General features: G+C 44.5%; 1 protein-coding gene across 1 annotated transcript in view; it reads left to right on the forward strand.

The window, feature by feature from the left end:
- Positions 1 to 3,979: 3,979 nt before the first annotated feature.
- IQCK (IQ motif containing K) overlaps positions 3,980 to 20,162 on the forward strand; it is a 45,744-nt gene continuing 29,561 nt past the window's right edge. The window contains exons 1-6 of the mRNA XM_056866603.1: positions 3,980 to 4,037; positions 8,936 to 9,006; positions 10,124 to 10,262; positions 11,335 to 11,432; positions 15,552 to 15,604; positions 15,701 to 15,778. Of these exons, the coding sequence (XP_056722581.1) occupies positions 3,980 to 4,037; positions 8,936 to 9,006; positions 10,124 to 10,262; positions 11,335 to 11,432; positions 15,552 to 15,604; positions 15,701 to 15,778 (497 nt within the window). The remainder of the gene's footprint in view (positions 4,038 to 8,935; positions 9,007 to 10,123; positions 10,263 to 11,334; positions 11,433 to 15,551; positions 15,605 to 15,700; positions 15,779 to 20,162) is intronic.

Below are 20,162 nucleotides of genomic sequence, written 5' to 3' on the forward strand. Positions count from 1 at the left end.
TCTGGAAAGCAAAGGATAATACAACAGTTGGGGGACGCATTTGGAAAAAGTGCCCTCCACAAAAATCACTGAAGGAACACCCTGCTTTGGGGGCCACACACATCCATTCTGGATGCTTCCTCCTGGCCTCAAGGATGGAAAGAGACCTGGCAAACAACCACGTTCTTTCCTCCTCATCTCTAGGCTCATTCTAAGAGAAATTCTGGAGATCTACCTACTTATCTCTTTCCAGATTTTTATCCTGCCAAGGAACCCAAGGGTGATAGCCCAAGGTTCTCTCCTCCATTTTGTCTACCCAACAGACTCTGCGAGGATAGATGGAGGACAGATGAAGTACAAGCCACCCGGTGAACTTCATGGCTGAACTCTGGTCACCCCAATCTCCTTGGCCTCTCCCTCCTTCAGCCTCTTATAAAACGGCCCCTGCCGCAGTGAGTTAAATTTTAGGCTTTGGGCTTAATAGTCTTGTGTACCCCCAATACCAACGAATGATGCAAAGTTACAGTCTACTTTGGAGACCCTCCATCTGAATGCCTGATTTGGAGCCTTGGATTTCTGCCCAAAGTCTGCCCACAATGACTGTTTCCTGGTCTTCTCCCTAACGTTTCTACACTTGTAGGACCCAACAGGCAAGTCAACTTCTGCCCTTGAGCAGGCCTTTGCTTTATGCTTCGGTCAAGGAGTAATTCTGGCCTCGAGTCTGAACCGTTCCCAACATACAATATGCAGAATACAAATCTGTTCAGGCAAAGGCAGGCTTGGACACCAAAGAGATGCTGGCAGCGATAAGAATGGGGACGGGTTGAGGGACACAAATACAATGTGAAGAAGGAGAAGAACAAGAAGAAGAGTGGTTTTTTATATGCCGACTTTCTCTACCACTTAAGGGAGACTCAAAGCAGCTTATAATCACCTTCCCTTCCCCTCCCCACAATAGACACCCTGTGAGGTAAGTGGGGCTGAGAGAGCTGTGACTAGCCCAAGGTCACCCAGCTGGCTTCATGTGGAGGAGTGGGGAAACAAATCCAGTTCACCAGATTAGAGTCTGCAGCTCACGTGGAGGAGTGGGGAATCAAACCCGGTTCTCCAGACCAGAGTCCACTGCTCCAAACCACTGCTCTTAACCACTACACCACACTGGCTCCCAGGTTTCTCACTTAAAATGCCCACCCCAAACCTAAGAAACGGTAACGTCGGGTTTAGGTGTTCCACTCCAGCTGTACAGATGTTTGAAGGAGGAAAGACTGCTTCTCTCAGACAATGCAGCATCTGCCCGCTTCTGTCAGCTATAATTTTAACCGACTCATTATTTATCGTGAACGCGGTACCGCTTACAGCAGTAATTGCACCTTTGCAAAGCAGCAGAACCAACATGCCTCTCTTGAGGCTGGGTAATGTGCTTACACTTCTGAGCTGAGCCTTAGCATGCTTTAAATAAGTGGAAGAAAATTAAATTGCGCCATCTTATTGCCATCACCAGGGCCCCTCCCTGTGAAAGTTGGGCAAATTCCAGCCAACCCAATTTTTACCAGCAGCCTACAGTCAGAAAATTCCGGGTGTGCTTCTGGCATAGTTGGATGGAGACCACAAGTAAGGCTTCTCTTCCAGCTTTTGTAGCTCAAATGTGAGCACTGTTTTCCTCCCACAAACAGATACGGAGAATAATGTTTTATGTTTCGGAATCATAGAGTTGGAAGGTACCACCAGGGTCATCTAGACGAACCCCCTGCACAATGCAGGGAATTCACAAGTACCTCCCGCACACACACCCAGTGCCCAGAAGATGGCCAGGATGCCCTCCCTCTCATGACCTGCCTAAGGTCATAGAATCAGCATTGCTGACAGATGGCCATCTAACCTCTGCTTAAAAACCTCCAAGGAAGGAGAGCTCACCGCCCCCCCCCCCCCGAGGAAGCCTGTTCCACTGAAGAACCGCTCTAAGTGTTACAAAATTCTTCCTAATGTCTAGACGGAACTCTTTTGATGTAATTTCAACCTGTAGGTTCCGGTCCAACCTGAACATGTTTGGGACTGACAGTTAGGAGATCCGTTATAATTCTAGTAATTGATCTCTAGTCTGGAGATCAGTGATAATTCTAGGAAATGGTTTTTGTAGACTGAAAATCAGTTATAAATCTGGGAACTGATCTCTAGTCTGGAGATCAGTGGTAATTCTAGGAAATGGTTTTTGTAGACTGAAAATCAGTTATAAATCTGGGAACTGATCTCTAGTCTGGAGATCAGTGGTAATTCTAGGAAATGGTTTCTGTAGACTGGAAATAAGATAATTCTAGTAATTGATCTCTAGTCTGGAGATCAGTGATAATTCTAGGAAATGGTTTTTGTAGACTGAAAATCAGTTATAATTCTGGGAACTGACCTCTAGTCTGGAGATCAGTGGTAATTCTAGGAAATGGTTTTTGTAGACTGAAAATCAGTTATAATTCTAGTAACTGATCTCTAGTCTGGAGATCAGTGATAATTCTAGGAAATGGTTTTTGTAGACTGAAAATCTGTTATAATTCTGGGAACTGACCTCTAGTCTGGAGATCAGTGGTAATTCTAGGAAATGGTTTTTGTAGACTGAAAATCAGTTATAATTCTGGGAACTGACCTCTAGTCTGGAGATCAGTGATAATTCTAGGAAATGGTTTTTGTAGACTGAAAATCTGTTATAATTCTGGGAACTGACCTCTAGTCTGGAGATCAGTGGTAATTCTAGGAAATGGTTTTTGTAGACTGAAAATCAGTTATAATTCTAGTAACTGATCTCTAGTCTGGAGATCAGTGGTAATTCTAGGAAATGGTTTTTGTAGACTGGAAATAAGATAATTCTAGTAACTGATCTCTAGTCTGGAGATCAGTGGTAATTCTAGGAAATTGTTTTTGTAGACTGGAAATAAGATAATTCTAGTAACTGATCTCTAGTCTGGAGATCAGTGGTAATTCTAGGAAATTGTTTTTGTAGACTGGAAATAAGTTATAATTCTGGGAACTGATCTCTGAGGTCTGGAGATCAGTGATTATTCTGGGAATTTATCTCTGCAGTTTGGAGATCAGTTATAATTGTAGTAACTGATCTCTAGTCTGGAGATCAGTGATAATTCTAGGAAATGGTTTTTGCAGACTGGAAATCAGTGATAATTCTGGGAACTGATCTCTGAGGTCTGGAGATCAGTGATAATTCTGGGAATTTATCTCTGCAGTTTGGAGATCAGTTATAATTGTAGTAACTGATCTCTAGTCTGGAGATGTTATAATTCTAGGAAATGGTTTTTGTAGACGAGATCAGTGACAATTCTGGGAACTGATCTCTGTAGTCTGGAGATCAGTGATAATTCTGGGAAATGGTTTTTGCAGACTGGAAATCAGTGATAATTCTGGGAACTGATCTCTGCAATTTGGACATCGGTGATAATTCTGGGAACTGATCTCTGCAGTCAGGAGATCAGTGATAATTCTAGTAACTGATCTCTAGTCTGGAGATTAGTGGTAATTCCAGGAAATGGTTTTTGCAGCGTGGAGGCCAGTGATAATTCTGGGAACCGGTCTCTGCAGTCTGGGGGACCAGGGATAACGCCGGCGAGGGATCCCTGCAGCCTGGAGACCCGCTGTGATCCCAGGCGACCTCCAGCCCCCACTGGGCGGCCGGCGACCCTCGCTGGGACGAAGTTTCCCCTCGCAAAAGAGTCCGCGCTCACCACCGACCCCCCCCCACCAACCCCCCCCGACCCTTCTCGACACCCCCCCCCCACCGGCTTCCCTCTCCCCTTCCTCATTCGGGCGTCCCCCACCTGCCTGCTCCCCTCTTCCGAGCTCCACGCCAGCGACGAGCGAGGGGAAGTGGGGGGGGGAGGATGGAGCCCGCAAAGGCTTGACCCGGAAGGGAAAGGCGCGGCGCGGCCTAGTCGGGGCCTGGCCGGGAGAGGCGCGCGGCGCGGCCCGCGTCCGGGGTTGCCTAGCAACCGCGCCCTGGGCCATGGCGGCGGCCGAGGCGGCGCCGCGGCCCCTCGGCCTCTGGGAGCAAATCTGCGCAGGTGGGCGGCGGGCAGGGAGCCGCTTCCCCTCTTCCACCCTCGCCTTTTTTTTGTTTTTAAATAGGGCGGTTTCGGGGGCTTCTCGGCGGGTCTCCCCCGAAAGGGGCTTCGGGGTTTCGTTTTTAGGTGCCCCCGAGTGAGGCGCCGGGGTGGAGGGAGCCGGCCTCGGCCCAGGACTGCTTTGGGGGCGACCCCCGGTTGGATACCACGGGGCTTCCCCTCAGGAAGAGTGCAGGGGCTCTCTTTAGGGTTCAGGAGGGCTTCCCCTCAGGAAGGTTTCCTTGCTGTGCCATCCTAAAGAGAGTTACTCCCATTGAAATGAATGGGCTTCGACTGGAGGGGCTCTCTTTAGGATTCAAGAGGACTTCCCCTCAGGAAGGTTTTCTTGCTATGCAATCCTATAGGGCTTCCCTCAGGAAGGTTTTCTTGCTATGCAATCCTATAGGGCTTCCCTCAGGAAGGTTTTCTTGCTATGCAATCCTATAGGGCTTCCCTCAGGAAGGTTTTCTTGCTATGCAAGCCTATAGGGCTTCCCTCAGGAAGGTTTTCTTGCTATGCAATCCTATAGGGCTTCCCTCAGGAAGGTTTTCTTGCTATGCAATCCTATAGGGCTTCCCTCAGGAAGGTTTTCTTGCTATTCAATCCTATAGGGCTTCCCTCAGGAAGGTTTTCTTGCTATGCAATCCTATAGGGCTTCCCTCAGGAAGGTTTTCTTGCTATGCAAGCCTATAGGGCTTCCCTCAGGAAGGTTTTCTTGCTATGCAATCATAAAGAGAGTTACTCCATCTGAGCCCGTTGAAATGAATGGGTCTAGACTGGAGGGGCTCTCTTTAGGGTTCAGGAGGGCTTCCCTCAGGAAGGTTTCCTTGCTGTGCCACCCTAAAGAGTTTTTCCATCTGAGCCCATTGAAATGAATAGGTTTCGACTGGAAGGGCTCTCTTTAGGATTCAATAGGGCTTCTCTCAGGAAAGTTTTCTTGCTATGCAATCCTATAGGGCTTCCCTCAGGAAGGTTTTCTTGCTATGCAATCCTAAAGACAGTTACTCCTACCTAAGCCCGTTGAAATGAATGGGCTTAAGACTGGAGCGACTCCCTTTAGGATTCAAGAGGGCTTCCCTCAGGAAGGTTTTCTTGCTATGCAATCCTAAAGAGAGTTACTCCATCTGAGACCGTTGAAATGAATGGGTCTAGACTGGAGGGGCTCTCTTTAGGGTTCAGTAGGGCTTCCCTTAGGAAGGTTTCCTTGCTGTGCCATCCTAAAGAGAGTTACTCCCATTGAAATGAATGGGCTTAAGACTGGAGGGGCTCTCTTTAGGATTCAACAGGGCTTCCCCTCAGGAAGGTTTCCTTGCTGTGCCATCCTAAAGAGAGTTTTTCCATCTGAGCCCATTGAAATGAATAGGTTTCGACTGGAAGGGCTCTCTTTAGGATTCAATAGGGCTTCCCTCAGGAAAGTTTTCTTGCTATGCAATCCTATAGGGCTTCCCTCAGGAAGGTTTTCTTGCTATGCAATCTTAAATAGAGTTACTCCTACCTAAGCCCGTTGAAATGAATCGGCTTAAGACTGGAGGGACTCCCTTTTGGATTCAATAGGGCTTCCCTCAGGAAGGTTTTCTTGCTATGCAATCCTATAGGGCTTCCCTCAGGAAGGTTTTCCTGCTATGCAATCCTATAGGGCTTCCCTCAGGAAGGTTTTCTTGCTATGCAATCCTATAGGGCTTCCCTCAGGAAGGTTTTCTTGCTATGCAATCCTAAAGAGAGTTACTCCATCTGAGCCCATTGAAATGAATGGGTCTAGACTGGAGGGACTCCCTTTAGGATTCAGTAGAGCTTCCCTCAGGAAGGTTTTCTTGCTATGCAATCCTATAGGGCTTCCCTCAGGAAGGTTTTCTTGCTATGCAATCCTATAGGGCTTCCCTTAGGAAGGTTTTCTTGCTATGCAATCCTATAGGGCTTCCCTCAGGAAGGTTTTCTTGCTATGCAATCCTAAAGACAGTTACTCCTACCTAAGCCCGTTGAAATGAATGGGCTTAAGACTGGAGCGACTCCCTTTAGGATTCAATAGGGCTTCCCTCAGGAAGGTTTTTTTGCTATGCAATCCTAAAGACAGTTACTCCATCTGAGCCCGTTGAAATGAATGGGTCTAGGCTGGAGGGGCTCTCTTTAGGGTTCAGTAGGGCTTCCCTCAGGAAGGTTTCCTTGCTGTGCCATCCTAAAGAGAGTTTTTCCATCTGAGCCCATTGAAATGAATAGGTTTCGACTGGAAGGGCTCTCTTTAGGATTCAATAGGGCTTCCCTCAGGAAAGTTTTCTTGCTATGCAATCCTATAGGGCTTCCCTCAGGAAGGTTTTCTTGCTATGCAATCCTAAAGAGAGTTACTCCATCTGAGCCCATTGAAATGAATGGTTCTAGACTGGAGGGACTCCCTTTAGGATTCAGTAGGGCTTCCCTCAGGAAGGTTTTCTTGCTATGCAATCCTAAAGAGAGTTTCTCCTACCTTAGCCCATTGAAATGAATGGGCTTTGACTGGAGGGACTCCCTTTAGGGTTCAATAGGGCTTCCCTCAGAAGGTTTTCTTACTGTGCAATCCTAAAAAGAGTCACTCTTATCTAAACTCGTTGAAATGAATGGATCTAGACTGGAGGGACTCTCTTTAGGGAAGTTTCCTTGCTGTGCGATCCTAAAGAGAGTTTATGGGCTTCGACTGGAGGGGCTCTCTTTAGGATTCAGTAGGGCTTTCCTCAGGAAAGCTTTCTTGCTATGCAATCCTAAAGAGAGTTGCTCCTACCTAAGCCCGTTGAAATGAATGGGCTTCGACTGGACAGTCCGTCTCTTTAGGATTGCAAGTGTTAAGGGTTGTCTGGGGCAGAAGCGGAATGCCACAGCTGCCAATTAATTAATAACCCCAAATCCCCCCCCTCAACTTTAGGACAGCGGTTCGCACGCCTTTTCCCCCGCTTAAGCTGCCCCCTCCCCAAATTGACTCCTTTTCAGGACCCTCCTGTTACCTTTTCTCTCCCTCGGAGGTAAAAATCTCACTTCAGTCCAAGCCGATGAAAGGATTTTTTGTTTGTTTAAGTGTTTATGAATATATAACAGGCCTAGGACAAACCCCAGAAATCCAACTTTCTTTTCCCTCAGAAAAAAGGATGATAGAAATTCTGAACAAAAGATGAACTTCACTCATTCAAGAGCAATCTTTTGTAACGCAGGGTTTTTACTGATTCAGAATATGTACTATGGGGATTTTTATTTCAGAACGTTTCCATTATAGGGTAATGTTAATTCCTGTGTATACTATGCAAGCAAAAATATAAACCTTTGAAAATATTGTATAAATGAGACTGAATTTAATCTACAATTAATAGGCATGACGATTATTAATTACTAATTAATTCATTAATTAATTACATGTTGTCCTGGCTTGAAAAGGTGCTGTATTTCTGGGCAAGTAGCAGTCCCACAATATTATTTCATGTCAGGAAAGAGCTAAATTGCTCCTCTCCCCGTACCCTCATCCTAAACCAAATTGGGACCTGTTCACACACTGTTTTCAAAGAAAACCCACGTGGGAGTGATGACTGCGAAACTCTCCGCTAGTTTTTTAAAACGTAATTCAGAAATCCAGGCCAGCTAGTGTCCCAGAGAGACCCAAGATGCCCAGTTTCATCTCTATGAAATTGTGTATTTCCTTTTAGTTTCAGCTGTCCCTGGGGGCACCCCAGGCAAAGGCAGCCTCACATTGGGTTTGAGCAGCTAGAAGGAGAGCATCCCATTTGTTACGCACCAAATTAAGCGATAATGTCATTGTCTCCGTTTTTATGAGGCACTAATCCAATTCCCGCATGAGTCTAGCCTAGCGAATTCTCATGGTGGGGAAATTAGATTATTGTCTCATAAAGTGGTAAAAGCTCAGATATTATAGTTATTGAAGTGTGAGTTTAATTAATAATGGGGGGGACACCTGGACACGCTTCCTGTTTTTTAGTTCCTAAACAAAGAAGGCCTACAGAAAAAGAAAAAAAAAACCCATATCAGTTACATTCCTCAAATTAGGCTGGATTCTTGTTCTGTTTGGAGATGAGTTGCCCCAGGAAATTCACAGTTCCTCCTACTGGAAGAATACATGCAAATGCCCCCCAACCCCACCCGTGTATTTTATTTATCTCATTTTTATCCCACCTATCTTCCACGTAGTTCGAGGTGGCTAACATATCTTTCCCCTGTTCCCTTTGACAACAACCCAGTGAGGTAGGTTAAACTGAGAAAGAATGTTTGGCCCAAGATCACCCAGTGAGGTTTTTATAGCACATGGGGATTTGAATCCAGGCCTAGTCCAACACTGCAACCACTATACCACTTGCTCTGTTTGGGAGTCCATGTTTGCTGCTTTAGGCTGTTACCGCACTAGGTATTCCCACCGATGTATTAAGAGTTTGAAACTTATAAAAAATACTGTTTGCACTTTGTTTGGCCCCTTTAGCTGTGAAGACGTCTTCCAACCATTTTTTAGCTGTGGCATCCAAAACCCTTTTAAAGCGATGTTTTTAATAACATTTTCAAACTCTTAATACATCGCTGGGAATACCTAGTGTGGTAACAGCCTTTGTTCTCCTCTTGGAAACTCCCCAGTCAAAAGAACTATCGAGCCAAATTTGCTCAGCTCCTTTCCGGTTAGAGATTTTGAATGGAAAAGGAAGCATTGCCCTGGTTCTCTAAGATGGGGATTCCAAACTGCTAAATTTAACTTACTGTTAAATAGGTTCTTGGCATTCATGGGCTTGCCTTCTCTGCAGCCCCAAGCACCGTCTCCGTATGTTTTCAGCGCGAGAGGTATTCAGACCTCCAACATTAACAGCAAATATCTGATGGTTCTCCCCCCTCCTCTTTTTTTAAAGACTACGAAGCAGAGCAGCCTCAACATCCTGACAGTATTAAACAGAAAGAGGAGCCTGTGCCTGTCGTACAGGTAAAAACCATCCACACAGGAAAACCTTTCGCTCTGTTGTTAGTGTGTGAGTGCAAAATTTCCATCATGTATTCCCAAAAATGTGTCAAGAGAGCACCAGTCATAATGCACAAATGTTTTGCAGGGCGAGTCAAATACTCCATGCAGTCCAAATCTCCCAAAAGGTAAGGTGACCGAGGACCACAACTAATTGTAGTACAGGAGTCCCTTGATTACAACTCTGGTTTGTCGCTAAAAGAAACCACGGCGCGTGTGTGTATGCGCATTTGTATGCGTTCATGCACAATCTGGATTGGTACTTTTCCCCCACCGCTCTTTCCCCACTAAACACACCACACACATACACAGCTGTTTTAAACCCCAGTAGACAATAAAGGCAGGAATATATGCCAGTCTCTTGCCCGTGAAAGCTTCATGCTGGAAAAAACCTTGAGCTTTGCACTGATTCAGTGATCCATGATGGTCTTGAAAGTTTTCTCTAATGCCCAAAGGCTCCTTTGCAATATTCCACCGTTTTGTGTCTTCAAGCCAGTTTATAAAGATGTTTCAGCGGTGTTGCTTTCAGTTAAAAAAAAATGGGCTTCAGATTATGGACAAATCTCTCTTGGAAGGAATTATTTATTTATTTGTTTTATTAAATTTCTACCTCGCCCTCCCCAGCCAAGCAAGCACTGGCAACTATGTTAATTGGAGGGTTATTTATTTATTTAATCTGTCATTGTTCTTCCTTTCCTGAGTAGCTTTTCAAAAGTCCCAAAGCATCCCAAGAATAAAATAATGTTAAAGAGGGATAGTTGTTTTAATAATTAGATTCTTTACTTTTATAGAACAATGGAGATTATGTTAGGAACGAGAATAATAAGAAATGGTTTCTGCGGTATTCCAGATTTTTGTGACCATTACAGTGCAATCCTAAGGAGAGCTACTCCAGTCTAAGCCCTTTCATTCCAGTGGACTTAGAGTGGAGTAATTCTCCATAGGATTGCACTGTTAGAACACTCACTAACCAACTAGGGGGATATATTGAGGCTTTGGATTGGCTTGCTGTGTCGTCGTCGTCGTCCCCCCCCCCGAAAATCTGGCCTGAATGTCGACATTTCACTTTGATTTTAAACAGGTTCCTCTGGACGATACAGCTCTGATACCTCTCGGTGTAGATGAAGGTGAAGTGGCACTGACCGAGGAAGGGGTTCCTTCGAAGCCCCCTTCTCCCCTCGTGCTACCCCAATCACCTGAACTACCCAGTGTGAAAACATGTAAGTAAGAATAGATACTGCCCTCTTGAATTAGCGTGTCCCCTTTCAAGGAGGCAAAGAGCTGAAATCCATTGTCCACATCTGCTGCAAAGGTCGTAAGTTGCTTTGCCTGCACTATCCATACTTCATGTTTGAACATCAAGGGCGCAAGCGTCTTCTCTCAGACCAGCAGTGGTGCACATTCATAGATCCTCTTTCCCCTGCAAGATAGCCTAGGCATGTTTTGTTCCCTAAAAGTTGAGCAGGAAAAGAGGAAGACCCAACAAGAGATGGATTGACTCAATAAAGGAAGCCACAGCCTTCAATTTGCAAGATCTGAGCAAGGCTGTCAAAGATAGGACATTTTGGAGGACTTTCATTCATAGGGTCGCCATGAGTCGGAAGCGACTTGAAGGCACTTAACACACACACACAACCCGCACTGTATTAGATTAGGACTTTTTGTTTTCATTATACGTTTTAATCTCGTATCACAGCAATCTATATCACAGTATACATCCAGAAGTGGGGACCTGCCCTAAAGCAAGAGATTGTTGCAAAGCTATTGGCTGATACCGATCCAGATGTAACGCTTGCAAAAATTTTATCTGTGGCTTTTAATGACACTTCCTTTTAACTGTATACCTTAGATTTTGTATTTCTGTATGTTTGGTTCTTTCTGTATTACTGAATTTATTGAATTTGTTTTGCTCATGACCTCTTGGTTCACAACCGTAAACAACAGAAATAAAGGAAAAAGGAATATTTATATATCTATTTATAGTTGTTAGTGTAAGCCGCCCTGAGCCCAGCCTTGCTGGGAAAGGGCAGGATATACCGTAAATCAAATCAAATCAAATAAAAATAAATTATGATGAGCAGGAAATCTAAATGTTCAGGTGTTATTTTTTGGTTTTTGCTTTTTTAATATCATGTTAATATTACATTTAATAGTACCCTGTTCTTTTGAGAAAGGAGAGGGATATATGAGCTCAAATAAATAATTACCAAATCAACTTAAATTTGGAAATGCACATGTTCAGCATAGATATTAGTCTTACAGCAAAAAATGGTTTGTTTGTTTGTTGCCCAGGTTCTCCAAGAGAATTCTTAGAACACTTTATATTTCCAGTGCTTCTCCCAGGGATGACAGAACTGTTGCATCAGGCTAAGAAGGAAAAATGTTTCGAGGTCAGTTATTAGTTTTTAGCTGTTATTTCTGAAATAACCTTCAGCTCGGCAATTCTCTTTCAGGAAAATGGACAAAAGATATATTTTCATATGTTGTGCTAAACTAGAGCGCTTCTTGTGCGGTTATTCAGTTGACCAGAAACTGTCTGCTCCAAAGAGTACATTTTATGTAATTGGGGCAGAGCCATCCCTAGGGGGTTATGGCACCCAGGACACATCCCCATGTGTGGCTCCTCCCTTGGAATGCTTTCTGTGTGTTTACTAGGCTTACACACTCCCTAGTCTGTTGGAAAAGGGGTGTCCTTATCTGTCATGGGACCCCACTGTGCCCTTAGTTACTAGGACTGGTGGTTCAGTGGAAGATCTCCCCCATTATGTCCTGTCCTGTCCTTTATACACTGAGCCCCGGAACATGTTTCTGGCAAACATTGTTTCAGCGTCACAATTATCACCTGATGTTGACAGATTAATCTATTTGCTGTCAGATAAAGACCCATATATTTCCCAAAGAATGGCACTGTATGGCCTGGCGGCCAAGAAAATGAAGCAAACCATGAAAAGTGGTAAAGCTGGATAGATCCAAATGGGCGTATTTTAATTTTTAATTTTAATTTTTGTATTCTTTTAATGATTCTGGTTTTGTATATTTTAACCTGTTGCTATACTGTTTTAGATTGTAATGGCCGACAGCCTTATACAATAAACTTGACTTGGTTGGTACTAGGACTGGTGGCTGGCCCGTCTTCATTCTCCTCTTTGCTCCTTACTTCTTTCCAACTCAGGCCTATTGTCTCCTCGTCTTCACCTCCTCACTTACCTTTGTTTCCCAAGCTCTCTGTCTGTCACTTTGTCCTGTTTCCAGATTCCAGTCTGCATTTGTTCCTGACCCTTTGCTATCCAACACCTGTCAGGGGTGTCACACTCACTGTGAATGAAGCCTTCTAAGGGAGGGATGTTCCTGGGTAATAGACCAAGGGATGGCCAATGTTTTTAACTATGATGTTATTTATTATTAATCTAGTATTGTTTTTATGCCTTTTATGTTCCTTTATGTCGTTTATCCCTTCCCTGTTTCCCTACCCCTCCCTCCTTTCTTGGTCCAAGACTGCGGTCAAAGACCTAATACATTTATTTATTATAAAGTTTAAAAAAAGTTATTTATTTAGAAAATTTATATTCTGCCTCTCCGGAGATCTACTTGAGACAGCTTGCAGTTATACAGTAAAACTGTTGAAACACAGCCATTAAAAATAAAGCAAGGCCATTCAAAACAAACTCAGCTATTTAAACAAGCCACGGCATAAAAACAGTGTAACGTGACATGCGCATCCCGCATATAATATAGATAACACAGTCTTCAGGCCAGAAGAAGACTGTAAGATTATAAAAAGAGATGAAAACCTCTTAGTTAAAGGGCTGGGCAAAACGCAGAGTTCTACCTTGGTGCCTAAAAGAAAGTAAGGTAGTCATCAGGTGAACCTGATGTGGGAGGGCATTCCAAAGTTCAAGCGCCGACTCTGGAAAGCCCCGTCTCAGGTTGCCACCCACCTCTGCCGGCAGGGGCACAGAGAGCAGGTCTTCAGACGAGGATCTTAACTGGCAAGCTGGACAATACGGGAGGAGGCAGGTGGACAGCCGTCCTGTCATTATTAGATTTTGAGTTTCTCAGAGACATCTGGTTGGCCCGTGCTGGAAGCAGAACACTGGAGAGCTGGCACAGGATAGCAGTTAGGGCATCAGACTAGGGCCATGAAGACCCGACTGTCAATCTCCACTTGGCCAAGAAGCATGCCGGGTGACCCTGGGGCCAGTGGCTTTCTGTAAGCCTCAACTACCGCATGGGGGTTGTGGTTAAAGATCAAATGGAGGCAGGGCAGGGGGAAGCCATGAATTGTAAGGCGAATGGGATAAAATGCAATATTTTAGATAACAGAAATGCGGGACTAGATGGGCCTCAACCATCTTCGGCAGGGTAGTTCTGATCTTCCAAGCCTGGGTTGTGGAGACTGAGTGCAATGCTTCCAGTTCCCTCATGTTACAGCTCTGTAAGGAAAAGCTGAATGTTTATTTCTGGCATTGCATGGCTGGATCGTGGCCAGTTAAGCATTTTGAGAAGGGCAAATGCAGCTGCGGTGTTTTTTCGAGCATACTTCATTAGAAAGTTGAAATTGTGGATCCCCGTAGGTTTAATGATAGGTTTCTTAGAAGCTAACCTTATTACGTCTTCATTGCTATTGTATTTATTGTCTTTCCTTTTTTTGTTTTGTTTGTTTCCTCACTTGGCTTATCGTAGTTAAGATGTAGTTATTAATGGTACGTTCATCTCCCCCTCCCTCCCTCCCCTTAAAAAAATTCTAAGCAGCAATCGCCAGAGTGTTTAGGGGCATTTTGTATTTGAAATGCATTTCAAAACGACTCCTGCAGCTGTGCAGCGCAGCACCACCGCTGTGGTTTTGCAAAACGGCCTCCTCAAAAGTTATTGTTTTATGTAGAAACCCCGTTTATTTACTGTAGTTGTGGACCTCTGTCCAACCACACCAAATGGCTTACAACCCATAAAATCTGGCATAAATCATGTCACTTTAGGAAAAAAATCAAACCAGCTTACAATCACCTTCCCTTCTCCACAACAGACACCCTGTGTGGTAGGTGGGGTTGAGAGGGTGTGACAGATTTTTAGGGCACCTGGAAGAGATACCAAGAGCCCTGTGGCACACAGTAGTAAGCTGCAGTGCTGCAATCCAAGCTCTGCTCACGACCTGAGTTCGATCCCGACGGAAGTCGGTTTCAGGTAGCCAGCTCAAGGTTGACTCATCCTTCCATCCTTCCATGAGTACCCAGCTTGCTGGGAGTAAAGGGAAGATGACTGGGGAAGGCACTGGCAAACCACCCCGCAAACAAAGTCTGCCTCGTAAACGTTGGGATGTGACATCACCCCATGGGTCAGGAATGACCCGGTGCTTGCACAGGGGACCTTTACCTTTAGAAGAGATACCAGCTAGCACAGGCTTTCTTTACAAATGAGTGGCAACTGGAAGAACCCTGGGTTCCTCAGTCTAAGTCCAGCCCTGCATCTACTGCACTACACTGGTTTTATCTCCAGTAAGTCCTGGGAAACGGTACATTAGGAATCAAACTGGTATCTATGTTGTTTTAGGTTCTGCCAGAGTTTCTTAGTAAGGCAAAGGCGAGCCTGCTTTTGGCACAGCTGTCTTGTGCTGAGCAAGCCCGGATATACACAGGAAACCTCTGTACAATATGTATTGTTAGACAGCAGATGTGTTTCAAGTTATTTTTCACAATGCAAATAATTTCCCATTCTTCACCACATTTGTTCAATGCTCTTGGAGACAACAGTGTGCTAAATTACACTAATATCTTGATGAATTGCTCATTCTTTTTTTTTTAAGGGTCACTAAAAGCCACAGCCCTGTTTTTCTTTGCAAACTGTACTTGAACCCTCAGACTATTTAGCAGAAGATATTGTACAAGGAGCAGGGTCTAGCCGTATGGCTCACACCCCCAGTTCTGATCCCAAGTAGCCAAGGAATGGAAAAGGCCTGCTGTCTGCATCTTTCAGGTCATGCCCCGCCCACCCAGTTAAAAAAGGAGGTGGTGGGGGAGACAGAATCAAAGAGTGTAAGCAAGCAAACACTTTAAACTCACTTTAATCCCATACCAAAAGTATTAAATTCATTTATTAAACTTTCAACTCAAGTTTAATAGCCTTCAGTTGTTGGTTTGTTTTTTGCACCCTAGGATTTGGGGGAGGGGGTGTTGCGAGAGGGGGTCATGGCTGATTGGTAAAGCGCATGCCTGGTACACATTACGCCCCAGGTACAATCCCCAACATCTCCTATTATACAGGCTAAGCTAATAGGTGTTGGAAAAGATTGGGAGGGGGCTGTGGCTTAGTGGTAGAGCATCTGCTTGGCATGCAGAAGGTCCCAGGTTCAATCCCTGGCATCTCTCGTTAAGGTCCTGGTAGTAGCTGATGTGAAAGACCTCTGTCTGAGACCCCGGAGAACTTCTGCCAGTCCCCGGAGTAGCCAATATTAACCTTGGTGGACCAAAGGACTGATTCAGTATAAGGCAGCTTTGTGTGTTTCTGTCTTTTAGAGAAAAAGAACAAGATTTATTGCCCTTGATTTCCTGACTGAATGGCTGTACAAGTAAGTCAGTTACTGTTGTAAATGTCAAACATTCCTTATAATGCGTTTTTTCTTTATACAAATTGAGACTTCTGTGCTTTATATTAATGTTAACAGTCGCAACCGAAAGAGGAAAGATGAACCATTTGTAGAATTCTTCGAGATCCCCTTTGTGAAGGATTGGCTAAAGGACCAGTAAGTATTGCTGCGAATTCAGTCTGACTTTCCCGTTTGCCCTCTTCCTTTCCACCAAATGTAGATAGAAAAGCAGCAAAATTGTCCCCTTTTGATTTCCTTTTATTATTCATGTGTAACAAAGCATCTCTGACATGCATGCTAATTTGGTAGCTACCTAGATGCAAGGCATTTTATCCTAGATTAATTTGCACAGAAATTGGAACAGAGAGCACTAAACATTTCATTATTTGGAAGAACAGGGGATTTTGAATTGCCTGCTGTTATTATGAATATCTTTATGCTAATGAGCACACGGTGTTTACTAGCACAGCAGTTTGAAAACTTTCCTTTCTGGGGCTACATTGATAAAGAAATCAGCTGAAGAAGGTGAAAATTGCGGTGGTGGAACAGACTGTGCTGCGGGGGCTCGTATTTTGAGCCCTTAGAAACTTGCACATAGGGGAGGGGCTATGCTTATTGATAGAGCCTCTGCTTTGCATGCAGAAGGTCCCAGGTCCCTGGCATCTTCAGTCAAAAGGATCACGTGGTAGGTGATGTAAAAGACCTTAGCTTGAGAACCCTGGGGAGCCACCGCCAGTCAGAGTAGACTGTATTACCGGTAACTTTGATCGACAATGTTCTGACTCAGTATAAGGCAGTTTCGTGTGTTTGTTTAAGCTGATCAGACCTACAGTTGTTGAAGGTGTCCTCTCCAGCATGGCGCCAGCGAGGTGGAGTGGTTAAGAGTGGTGGTTTGGAGTGGTGGACTCTAATCTGGGGAACCAGGTTCAATTCCCCACTGCTACACATGAGCAGTGGAGGCTAATCTGGTGAACTGGGTTGGTTTCCCCACTCCTCCACACAAAGCCAGCTGGGTGACCTTGGGCTAGTCACAGCTCTCTCAGCCTCACCTACCTCACAGGGTGTCTGTTGTGGGGAGGAGAAGGAAAGGTGATTGTAAGCTGGTTTGATTCTGCCTTAAGTGGTAGAGGAAGTCAGCATATAAAAACCAACTCCTCCTCCTCCTTCTTCTGGCATGGTTGACTATAACTCATTTCTATGAGTTCCCCACAATTATGGAACACTTTTCCATTGGAGGTGTGACAAATCCTGTCCTTGACAGCCTTCAGGAAGCCTTCAGTTATCCTCTGCTTAATTTCAGAGGAAATTTGTATGAATTCTACAGATTTATTTGTCTTTTCTGTGTATGAGATTGCTAGTTTCAAAATATATATTTAATTTGAGGGTGATGGTTGCCTGCCTTTGCAAGCATGCTTCCAAATAATAAAGGTGAATGCTTTGTATACTTTACCCTATCTATGTTTACTCAGGAACAACTCCTGTTGTGAAAAAAAAGATACTGCTGGACATTTGGTCTCTTTCTTTCTAAATTTTTGACCTAACGTAGAAAAGAAAACCAGCCTTCTTCCCAAAAATGAAGCCGTGTAGATATTTTGAAACCGTGGTCTCTTAAACAGAGATGGCGTGTTACCAATTTTTGTATGATTGATTTGATTTCAGCCCAGTTATATTAAAGCAGGAAGCTTGAAAAAAGTCATTAACATTTCATAGATGGGCTGGTGACAGTTCCATTACCCTATCTGCATTATTCATATGATTGAAAAGAGGTGTCTATTTAACAGTTAATATCGTGGAAGGGAAGCCACTCTTGGGGGGGAAGTAATGGCTCACCATTTAATGAGTATTTAATTTGATCTTTAAAGGCACATTAAATGATGAACCCTTACTTTCCCCAAGAGTGGCTTCACTTCTCCCCCTTTGCGTTAACTGTTAAATAGACACCTATTTTTTCTGAAATTAATGATCTGAGTTAGGAATAGCCCCTACTCTGAATTGGCATTAGAACTGCTTGGATCTGGTGTGTGCGCGCGCTTGCACGCCATGAAGTCACAGCCGAATTATGGCCATCCTGTAGGGTTTTAAGGCAAGAGACGTTCAGAGGTGGTTTGCCATCGCGTGCCTCTACATGGGTTGAGAGAGTTTGAAGAGAACTGTGACTGGCCCAAGGTCACCCAGCAGGCTTCATGCGGAGGAGTGGGGTATCGAACCCAGTTCTCCAGAGTCCCGCCATTCTAAACCACTACACTACTGTTAGTCATCAGGTAGTTATTTTCACCTTACCATCTTTTTAAACCAGAAAAAAATATTTTACTTATGGCTAAACTGTAGTTTTAGGCTTTACTCTAAATGTAACCACTAGGCATTTTGTATTTTATAGTTACACAATTTATTTGTATTTTATGCTCATCTTTGTGCTTTTGATTTTATGCTTGTTATGACCATGTGGTTACAACAATAAACCTATCTACAAATTCTACTACACTCTGGCTCCAATTCCCATTCCTAGCTCTCTCCATTCCTTGGCTAAGCCATAGAGTTGGACTGAAACTTCGCTGTGCTGATTCCCATTCAGTATTGCATATCTGGGAAGGGAACTGGTTTCTTGAAATCCTGTTATCCCGGAAGCTAAATCCAACCTGCCAGTGTTTTCTTTGGATTGGGGCCACGTTCACCGGGCCAGCAACAGTTTTAGAAACCAGCATTGGCAACCATCTCATCTGGGTTGAGGAAAGACCGATTTTATTCTGTCCAGCCAACCTACTCAGTTGAAGGAGCTGGGTATGTTTAGCCTGAAGAGGAGAAGACTGAGAGGGGATTTGATAACCATCTTCAAGTACTTGAAGGGCTGTCATATAGAGGAGGGTGCCGAGTTGTTTTCTGTTGCCCCAGAAGGTCGGACCAGAACCAACGGGTTGAAATTAAACCAAAAGAGTTTCCGTCTAGACATTAGGAAGAATTTTCTAACAGTTAGAGCGTTTCCTCAGTGGAACAGGCTTCCTCGGGAGGTGGTAAGCTCTCCTTCCCTGGAGGTTTTTAAGAGAAGGTTAGATGGCCATCTGTCAGCAATGCTGATTCTATGACCTTAGGCAGATGATGAGAGGGAGGGCACCTTGGCCATCTTCTGGGCATGGAGTAGGGGTCACTGGGGGTGTAGGGGGGGAGAGTGAATTTTCTGCATTGTGCAGGGGGTTGGACTAGATGAGCCTAGTGGTCCCTTCCAACGCTATGATTCTATGATTCTACTCGGAGCCAGAGCAGAAAGGATGGGACAGCAACTGCGAAGCTTTGCTTATATCCATGGCCCTGAGGAGGAGAAGGCCCTTCCCATCGGTAATTCTCACTGGCTGCCTGCTATTCCTGATTTTGGTGATGGGAGCCTTAGGGAAGTTGGAGGAGGAGGAGACAAGAGGAGGGCTATTCATGGCTACTAGTCAAAATGGATACCAGTCAGGATGCATACCTCTTCTCTCCAGGATCAGAGGAGTATGCCCATTATATTAGGTGTGTGGAACACAGGCAGGATGCTGTTGCTGCCATCTTGTTTGTGGGCTTCCCAGAGGCAGCTGATTGGCCGCTGTGTGAACAGACTGCTGAACTTGATAGATCTTGGTCTGATCCAGCATGGCCTCTCTTATGTTCTTATGAGGCACAGTAGTCATGTTTGGATGGATTTTGGAGAGAAGTAGCTAGTTCACTTTAATGATTTACTTACTTTAATTACTTAATAATTAGTTAATTTAACGTGAGCCATCTCAAAGACCTGTAGGGGTACAAGGATGGCATACCCTTTGTTTAATACAAACTGGCCAAGAAATCTTCAGCGGGGACCCAGTTTGTAGGCTGAAGCTAGAAAGGGTGAAATGTTTGTTCTACCAAGATAAAAAGTAATGCAGTCAGAAATGCTTTGGAAATATCAGGTGGGCAGGAGGATGTAACTGGAGTAGTGTCGCACTGTATAAAGATACGTTAACAGCCTCTTTCGGATTCACCGGCAGCATTGCCGGAGAAGAAAAGGAAATAGCGCACATTTTTGCATTGGTATGGTTTCCTGTGCCATCTGCCCACAGCCAGCTGGCACACGAGCTTTTTTGACTAGGGTCACGAAGAGTCCTCCAGTTTCCCTTTGCAAAAGCACAAGCAGCGTGAAGTCCATTGGAAGTCTTTGTTGGGTCGCTGTTCTTTCCCCACCCTCTGAATTCTCTAGCATGTACTCCCTTGCTTGTGTCTGTTGGTGCTCTACTGGAGCTGATGTGTCCTTTGTTCTGATAACAAATTGCCAGTCCTCACCCCCACCCCCACCGAATACACCCTTTTATTTTTTTGCAGGCAAATATCAGTGTGTATACACAATTTCTCCTCACCCCTTTTCTTTTCATATTTAAATTTCCCAAAGTCTGCTAGTCTCAGCTGCCTTTATAGTTGACACCACTGCCAGTTCTCAGCTGGCCAGTCGGGCTAATTTTGCACGGTTGGCTAGCTTTTTTCTTTGCTCACAATGTGCAATGTTTCTACTTGCGTAGCAATATTTCAGATCTCTGGC

The sequence above is a fragment of the Euleptes europaea genome, chromosome 21 (assembly GCF_029931775.1).
Source record: "Euleptes europaea isolate rEulEur1 chromosome 21, rEulEur1.hap1, whole genome shotgun sequence".
Classification (NCBI taxonomy): Eukaryota; Metazoa; Chordata; class Lepidosauria; order Squamata; family Sphaerodactylidae; genus Euleptes; species Euleptes europaea.